Genomic DNA, 9,865 nt, shown 5'->3' on the forward strand with positions numbered 1-9,865 from the left:
ACCCGGCATGGTCCATTTGGGTTGCATGGCATCGGAACATTTGGATAGACCTTTTGTGAGAAGAGGATATTTGTGACATATTAATATATTATAAGTTCTAATATATTAATATGAAATCATATTATTTAATTAGTATTGATCAACAATTAATTTGGAATTAATTTAGTGATCAAAAGAGACCAATTAAATATATGGGGATTAATTGTGTAAATCATTCATTCTTATATATGTGGGCTTATGATCCATGATTCCTTATGTTGGGTTTAACCCATGTGGTGACCCATGGATACTCCATGGAGGTTAAAACCCATGGAGCATAAGGAATGGGTAAATTCATGGGTTACATGGTGTAACCCTAATGTGCACACTATATAAAGACCCCAATGGTTGGTGAAATGGGCACTAGTGCATAATAAGGAGGGGAGGCCGATTTCATAGAGTAACAAGACTAGTATCTTCTTCTCATGGTTATTCCAAGATGTTGGTGATGTTGTGTGAACCATTTGAGGTTTCACACTTGAGGCACTAGGCTCTTAAGCTCCATGGAATCAAGCTACAACAAAGAGGTATGTATTCTATCTAGTTTTGTTATCCTAGTACATATGATAGTATGCTAGTTAGGGTAATACCTTGGAAAATTGATATTTGCATGTATAATAGAGAAAACATAGATCCAAGGTATTTAGGGTTGCATGTACACCATAGGAGTGTTAGAATTCTCAAAACCCAACAGTGGTATCAGAGGGCTTGTTTTCAAGTTATACATGCTGAAATAGCTTAAAAATCGAAAATTCTGGCTTCCTGGGCACTGGACTCGCCGAGTCCATGAAGAAATTCATCCTACTCATCGAGTATGTTTATACACTCGACGAGTAGAAGCCCCTGACATCATATTTTCGACTTTTAAGGCTGGAATTGGTCTAGAATCATTACCTTAAACTGTTTTGGACTTATAAAACCTGTTTTTGATGTGGTAATGATTATGGTAAACCAATTTCAAAGTCATTATCAAAGTTTCAAGTTTTATATATGTTTATATGATTCTTGAAAATTGTTGATATGGATTGTTCATGCTTATGAGTTTTGGTAGATCATAGGAATTATATGCAAATTGTTTGTTAGTGTAATTCTTGATCTTAATGAAATTGTATGGACTCCATAACTTGTTCTCAAGCTATGAATTACCTAAAGTTTTTTTGTGTCACCTTGTTTTATGAGTTAGTTTAGATTAATGAAAAAAATATGTGTTAGTTGTTTTCAATCCAAATTGATCTAAGAGTAGTTCATAAGATGTGTTTTTGTAACTTGTCCTCAAGTTATATGAAAAGTCACATTTATGAATCTTAAAACTCATAAAAGTGTCATAGGTTACAAAATGAAGAGTCTTTTTCTCATAAATAGTTTTATGGACTTCATAACTTGTCCTCAAGTTATGGATGTTCAAGATTCTCTTCATTAAAGTTTTTAAAACTTTAATTAAACTCATAAGTTATGAAAATCCAAGAGTTTTAAAAAGTTTCAATAATTGCCCTCAAGTTTTGGAATTTGTAAAGTTTTGCTTATGAATGCTTTAATTCCAAATCAAACCCTAGAATTTTAAAAGTTTAAAATTCAACCCTTATACTATTATTATAATTTTAATTATATAGATATGTATAATATAAAGTCAATCTTACCGTTAGTAGGCCTCATTCACGAAGTCGGTCTATAAGGTGGGTATAAGGTTACTGCCTATAAAATGGTAGTTTAATGGGTGTCCACTCTCACCCACCGCTTTCTTGACTGGTGGAGGGTCGTTAGCGTAACGGGTAGGATGAGGACTATAATTCTCCCTTCATTAAAAGTATAATGATAAGTAACTAAACACTTATAAATTCTCAATCTTAGTTACTTAGGAAAATGTGAAAAGGTGCTAACCCATGAAATTGCACTTTGCACCTTTGTTAAGTCGTTAGTGGAGCGTGTGTGGTTAACCGGTACACTAACATGGGACTGACAATGTGTGGCAAAGGGTAACTTAATGTTTATCATAGAATGGTGGAGCACGTGTGGTTAACCGGCACATCAATTAGGTGATAAAGTTAAGGGTACCAAGTAAATTTGCATGGTTATTCACACCTTGTTTGTGATCCTCGGCATCCCAGTCACAAACTTGAGAGGGCACAATCGAGATTCAAACATGCCATTGAAAGTTCAATGAATCTAAAAAGATCTAGGAGTTTCAATCCAATTAAAACTTAATAATTTATTTTGTTTTTCATGGTGGAAATTGGTAAATCGTCATTTACCTACCTTCAAATATTTCATAACTTGGATTACGGCATCCCTCTTCCAGTTATAAATAGTTTGTTGGGTCCTAGCCTTAATATTTCATATTGGGTGTTATATTAAGGACTTAAATCAACTAAACTTGAATTTCTCTCTCATAAATGTCTATTTCAGACAACTATGGTCTTCCCAAATCTTTAGGAACAAGCCTTCCTAATGAAGATGATATCCCACATGGCAATCAAGGTGAAAGATTAATCCCTTTGTTGTGCATTAATGGGACTGGAAATCATGCTTCACTTCCTCCACCTCCTCCAATAATTCTCCCTATCCCACAAGTTTTAGGACTTGAAAAGTTCTAAGTCACTCAATCCCTATTGGCAAGCAAAGACTATATGTGCTTACATCTTGGAGGTGAAGTCACATATCGGCAAGCTGGGAGAGTCGGGTGTCGAAGTCTCGAGGTAGCTGGCTGTTGACTTGGTTCTTCGGTCACTGATGACAGATCACAACATGACCCTTAGTGATCTTACCTATTTGCTTGATGCTGCTAAATCAGCAATGATTTGGAGCATTGTTAAAGCAAATTAGATTGGAAGATCTACTTCCCAAACCTATTTGTACATTGACAATAGTGACATTGGAAGTCCAGAAAAGCTTTCTCTTCCCAATAGAAAGGGATTGGCCATGGTCAAGTCATTTGACCAATGGTAAAGAGAAAGGCTAAGTCTGAGACAATCAAGTGTACCATTTCCAAAAAGGTCCATATGTTTCTTTTGCCAAAGGAATGGACAATGGTTGCGAAGCTGCCGAATTTACCTGAAAAGTTCATAAGGATGAAAGTCAAAAAGTTTGACTTTGCTTCAGGTAAAGTCCATTATCTAACTCTATGAAGTCTCTTTTGGAGATTCTTAATACATGATGTAATGTAAATTACATTTTGATGTTTTGGAAGAACCAAAGGAAACCTAAAGAAAGAGTATGCTGATCTGATCGCGGAGATGGATCTCGATCGCATGGTTCGATGATCAGAATTTTGAGCTGCTACTTAAGAGTTATGATATATTGCTTAGGAATAGACAACAACATGTTTTTCATATGTATTTGCATTGTAAGGATAAGATTTTTCCGCAAAGTTTAAAAATAAAAGGAAATTTTGATTTTTTTTATTTTAAGTATCCTTACAATGGCATTTGTGAAAAATTGTTGTTTATATGTTTCCATTGATAAGCAATATTGGAAAATGGATTTGATTCTTTCATTTGTGGTAGTGTCATAATTTACCAAATAAGGAAATATTCTCATCACCCAAGTTTCAGTTGGATAGAAACTTGGAATCATGCAACTTGTATTGTGTGATGAATGAGAATTTTCATCTTTGGGAAATTAAGACTAAGTCCTTGTTCACATGTATATGTGAGTTAAGAGAAGGACTAAAGGATCGGGTGCACTAAGTTGTGCGCTGATCAAGTCCACCACAAAGAATGATAAGATTATTCCTCATGATTTACTAAAGTTTAGTAAATATGGTTATGCTTAGAAGTTTAAGTGTAATTCTGAAACATTGGAAAATTTTCACTGTATGGCAGAACGGATGAGAAGAATCAAATAAAGCAGAAAGATAAAAGTTTCTCCAATCTGAAGAGATGGGAGAGTACTTGAGTATCTTGTTTTATGATTAGCTTAGTGATTATGAAACCATATCACAATTGATCCTCTAAGGACACCTTAGTGCATTTGTTTGACTAAGGAGAGGAATCATGAATTGTTGAAATGGTTAAATCAAAAGATAAATCATACTTCGTTCCAAAATCAACTCTTAGAGTCATACTCCAAGATTGTAACTTGAGTGACATAATCTTTAGAAAGTTTATAACACTTGTCAAATGTAGAGTAAGATGTTTCCTATTCTTGTACATTTGAAATTGGTAAGTTGTGATGTTTTGGATAAAAAAAAACTAAGACCAATTGTGTGAAGTGTTTTCCTTGATAAGAATCCACACTAATTCTTGAATATTTGTTTTGTCAAGGAATGGTTCTTGACAAAGAGAATCTTATATGTCAAGAGGTCAGTGGGAGTCTTAAAAGATCTTGAGAAAGTCTTAAGAACTAATCAAGAATATTGTTAATCACTAGCCCACGACTTGAGGTTTGTAACATATCGTGTTGACATATTCTTATTTCTGTGCCTATTCCAGTTAAAGTTGACTATGCTTGTGAGTTCTATGAGTTCTTAATTGTTTACATAACAATGTGGAAGCAATGGTAGGCCCTTGAGCTGCTAAGTGGCAAGAAATTAAGATTAAACAAGTTCAGTCCATATGAGTTTGGGTTTGTCACTAACCCTGTCTTGTGATTATGTTTTTGCCAAATTCACATGGATAGGAATACATACACCATAAAAATCTAAGTGTCATAAGGTTTCTCTCCGATTCATGAAAATGATGGTGAGGAAACGCTTTCACTAAGTAGATTTTAAGTAGATAGCAATTGTGATATTGGCATTCTCATGTCGTTAGTGGAGCGTGTGTGGTTAACCAACACATTAACTAGTGAGAATGGAAAAAGGTCTAGACAAACATGTGAGCTATCTAAGGAAAGGTGTATGATTTTGATAAAGTCTTATCAAAGCAATATTGTATCAGGAATCTAAACTTTGGCAAGAAAGTCAATGAAGTATTGATTTCTAGAAGTCCAGTTGATTTCTAAGTACATGTCAAAGCTAGTTGAGGCATAAGTGTTGTGCTAGTAAGATAATAATCATTGTGCTAGTGGGAGCATGATTATTATGGTTAGTGTTGCAAGTTAGCAATGTTAATTATAGAAAACAAAAGGTTCAATTCGCTTTGAAAAGTTGTTTTGCTATAATTAAGGGAGATGATTTATACTTCATTCAAATTCTAAAAGCTTAGATTGAGATTTTAATCAACTTTAATCAAGGATATATATGAAAGTTGTGTTGGAATGGTTCAACATAAGGAAATTCTATATATGTTACATTCTCAAAATTCGATTATGATTACGGCATCCCTCTTCATAGTTCGAATTTTTGAGAACATGGCAAATAAAAAAATTTTATAGCATGAATCGGGTCCCATATGCTTCGGGTATAGGATCGATTACATGTTCTATAATATTTATCCATTCTAAATTTTCCAAATGCCTAGGGCGTTAAGAGGGAAAAAGGAATAGAACTGGATTTGACTAAAATGATTAAGCAATTGTCGAGGACAATCTGAGGTTTGCCAAAGATTGGTTGCTCATGGACAATTGGAAGTATAGAGATAGGACCATATTGACATATTCTAAAAGGAGGCAACTCTTGTTCAGAAGTGATAGTCAAAATGGGAATATGGAATTGTCTCCATAGGTGGAAGTTATTCTTTGAATCTGTGTAAGATTAGAGAACTTAATGCAAGAAGGGTGTTCAAAGGAATGTACTTTGAATGTGAGACTTCGTTTCCATGGAATTGCTCTCCATTGGAATACTTTGTAAAGTCTGTTGCCAAGTCTTTGTGACTTGTGTGCATATTCATCGCAAGGGGATCATTGCATTTAAGATTAGAATCTAATAGATTATAGTAAATGGCAAGAGTTTGGTATTCTTACATTTACAATAAGGATTGGGATTGTGAAATGAGCATCATTGAAATATTGTCGATTGATCTGTTTCACAAAGTAAGGATCATAAGACAAACATAGTGTGCATACTTGGAGTATGGCATAGCTATTGTTTAGACAAACATAGTGTGCATGCTTGGAGCATGGCATGACTATTGTTTTTATTCAAGTATTAAGTTGATAAATCGAAACATTATACAATGAATAATGAGTAATCAATATGGTGCTTAGATAAAATGTGTTTTTATTTACACTCAAAGTGTTGGGGCCATATAGGATTAGTATTATTCTTGTGTTTCACTTTGCATGTTTTGACTTCCAGAATAACTAGGTCATTTTTACCGAATGACTAAGTAATCAATATGGTGCTTAGATAAAATGTGTTTTTATTTACACTCAAAGTGTTGGGGCCATATAGGATTAGTATTATTCTTGTGTTTCACTTTGCATGTTTTGACTTCCAGAATAACTAGGTCATTTTTACCGAATGACTAAGTTATCCAAACCATCCACAGTCGATAATACGTTGGAAGTAGGTATTAAGGCAAGACTGTCATGAATTGGGTTTGTAAATGTCTAAAGTGTTTAGACATAGCAAAAGGTTGCTGCAACATTCATGAGTGCTCCTGGAATGAGATTCGAGTATTGGATTAAACCCACGCTCATTTGAATTACTTCATAGATTTTATCACGAGTGAATCATGAGACGATAATATCTTATATTCTTCAAACCTAGAGATATGAGTTGTTGACTATGAGTTGGTTATACATTGATTGCACGAAAACGCATTGGTAACTCGATTTTATAAAACGTGCCTTTGTGTATGATTCAACAAGTAGTTAGTACAAGCATATGAGTCAAAGTTTATCCTTTTCTTTTACCCTTAAAGGGATAAAAGCGATATTTGTGGGCCCCTCGATGATTTAGTGATGACACCCTAAGTGCTTGGCCAAGGTTGGACTGATTTGATTTGTTCAATTAGTCGGTCGTCATAGATCAGAAATCGGGAAACAATAAATGGACAGAGAGAATGATTATAATCCATGTCTCAGTCCATATGATATCTAGAATGGAGGAATATATGATCACTTATCTAATGGACGCGTCAGTGATTTGTTCAGAGTTCGACAGCGGCTTTTAAGAGCTACGATTGCTAGTCGGGTTATGAAGTCGTACTTGCAATAATAGTTATTAGACTTATCCAAGTGGGAGACTGTTGGATTAGTGTCTAAGTCCATAACTATAATTGGTATATACTTGACCCGACCCGGCATGGTCCATTTGGGTTGCATGGCATCGAAACATTTGGATAGACCTTTTGTGAAAAGAGGATATTTGTGACATATTAATATATTATAAGTTCTAATATATTAATATGAAATCATATTATTTAATTAGTATTGATCAAGAATTAATTCGGAATTAATTTAGTGATCAAAAGAGACTAATTAAATATATGGGGATTGATTGTGTAAATCATTCATTCTTATATATGTGAGCTTATGATCCATGATTCCTTATGTTGGGTTTAACCCATGTGGTGGCCCATGGATACTCAATGGAGGTTAAAACCCATGGAGCATAAGGAATGGGTAAATTCATGGGTTACATGGTGTAACCCTGATGTGCACACTATATAAAGACCCCAATGGTTGGTGAAATGGGCACTAGTGCATAATAAGGAGGGCAAGCCGATTTCATAGAGTAACAAGACTAGTATCTTCTTCTCATGGTTATTCCAAGATGTTGGTGATGTTGTGTGAACCATTTGAGGTGACACACTTGAGGCACTAGGCTCTTAAACTCCATGGAATCAAGCTACAACAAAGAGGTATGTATTCTATCTAGTTTTGTTATCCTAGTACATATGATTGTATGCTAGTTAGGGTAATACCTTGAAAAATTGATATTTGCATGTATAATAGAGAAAACATAGATCTAAGGTATTTAGGGTTGCATGTACACCATAGGAGTGTTAGAATGCTCAAAACCCAACAATAGCTTCATCAGGTAAATGCAAAACTAAATGAACCATAATGTCAAAAAACGCAGGAGGATAGATCACTTCTAATTTGCACAATATTTTAATAATGGTTGGTTTCGCTTCTTTCATATTCTTCACCGATAGTGTTCTTGAGCAAAGTTTCTTAAAAAACATACAAAGCTCTATTATTGGTGTATAAACATCTTTCCCCAAAAGACCTTTAACTCCAATGGGTAACAAACATTGCATAAGAATGTGATAATCATGAGATTTCAACCCAATAATGTTAGTATTGGTTTCATTCACTTTCTTACCGATGTTAGATCCAAACCCATCTGGCAGTTTCACATTTCTTATAAACTTACAAAAACGAATGCGGTCAGGTTTCGTGAACGAGTAAGGTGGATGGGGTTTAAGGAACTTGTTGCCACTCTTTTTCAACCATTGACTTTTCCGAATGTTCAGTTTTGTCAAGTCCGCCCGAGCATTTGATGTGTCTTTAGACTTATCATTCATCAGAGAAGTACCCACAAGACTCTCACCCACATTTTTTTCAATATGCATAAGATCAAAGTTGTGCTTCAGCTCCAGAGAAGACCAATACTCAAGTTCAAAGAATATGCTCTTTTTAGACCAATTCAACTCGAAATCCTCACGATCTCTCTTAATACCAGCTCGTTGAGCAGCTACTTTACCCGGTGGACGAAACAATATACGAGCGTGTTGCGCTTGTATTTCTTCCTCACTAAACCGTCTTGGAGGGCCTCTTGTCTCATGTTCGCCATTATAGTCCAAAACTTTTCTCCATGGCTGGTCAGCATCTAAGAACTGGCGATGACCAACATATACGACTTTATTTGATACTCGGTATGACGGAGTGTCTTCGTTGCAAGTCGGACAAGCTTTGTACCCTTGTACGCTCCAACCGGATAAACTACTACGAGCGGGAAAGTCGTTTATTGTCCATAACAACATCGCTTTCATATTGAAGAATGTATTTGTCGCTGCGTCTTTATTACGTACTCCAAAACTCCATAACTGCTTCAACTCATCCACCAACGGCCTAAGGAACACATCCAAGTCCTTCCCGGGTGCTTTGGGGCCGGGAATCAACAAGGTCAACATGAAAGATGACTCTTTCATGCATAGCCATGGTGGAAGATTGTAAGTGGTGAGTATGACGGGCCATTTGCTATGAGGATTGCACATGTTACCAAACGGATTAAAACCATCAGCAGCAAGCCCTAAGCGTACGTTTCGGGGTTCCCTCGAGAAGTCAGGATACTTCATATCGAATTTTTTCCATAAAGTACCATCAATGGGATGAAGCATCGTACCATCTTTGGATCGTCCGGTACTGTGCCAAATCATATCTTTAGCTGTGTGTCTAGAACAGTACAGACGTTGTAGTCTGGGGGTCACAGGAAAGTATCGTAAAACCTTATGAGCCACCTTCTTACCCTTCGTATTTTCATCAACCCACCGACTCTCATTACAAACTGGACACTTTTGCAACAACTTGTGTTCTTTCCAGAAAAGAAAGCAGTCGTTTTTACATACGTGTATCGACTCATAACCCAAGCCGATCTTTTTAAGTGTCTTTTTTGCTTCGTAATGTGACGGGGGGACCCTGTTTCCTTGAGGAAATGCAGTTTGCAACACCTCAAGAAGCTGGTCGAATGAACTATCAGTCCATTTGTTGATCACCTTGATATGCATCAGCTTTGCTAAAAAGTCAAGGGACGAAAACGAACATCCAGGATATAATTTTAATTGGACTTCCTCTAACAGCTTTTGAAATCCATCATCGACACCGCTACCGTCTGTATCTGGGTTCCCATCGTCGCAGTTGGTATCATTTTCAATCACACCCCCATAACATCATCAATAACATCGGCCATCTCGTTACTACGCGGTATGTCTTCGACAACCGGGTGAGTTGTATTTTCGCCGTGATACTTCCATATAATATAATGTGGACTAAAACCATG

The 9,865-nt window shown here is 35.9% G+C and overlaps 1 protein-coding gene across 1 annotated transcript; it reads right to left on the bottom strand.

The window, feature by feature from the left end:
• Nucleotides 1-7,874: 7,874 nt before the first annotated feature.
• Nucleotides 7,875-9,593, bottom strand: LOC145130502 (uncharacterized). Its single transcript, XM_079065292.1, has one exon. It carries the CDS (start codon nucleotides 9,591-9,593, stop codon nucleotides 7,875-7,877), a length of 1,719 nt encoding a protein of 572 aa, XP_078921418.1.
• Between the last annotated feature and the right edge of the window lie 272 nt (nucleotides 9,594-9,865).

This window comes from Lactuca virosa, chromosome 8 (assembly GCF_052849685.1).
Source record: "Lactuca virosa cultivar CGN04683 chromosome 8, Lactuca_virosa_CGN04683_v6, whole genome shotgun sequence".
Classification (NCBI taxonomy): Eukaryota; Viridiplantae; Streptophyta; class Magnoliopsida; order Asterales; family Asteraceae; genus Lactuca; species Lactuca virosa.

Coding starts and splice junctions, on each gene's coding strand:
- LOC145130502 (XM_079065292.1), bottom strand. CDS start 9,593: ATGCATATCAAGGTGATCAACAAATGGACTGATAGTTCATTCGACCAG.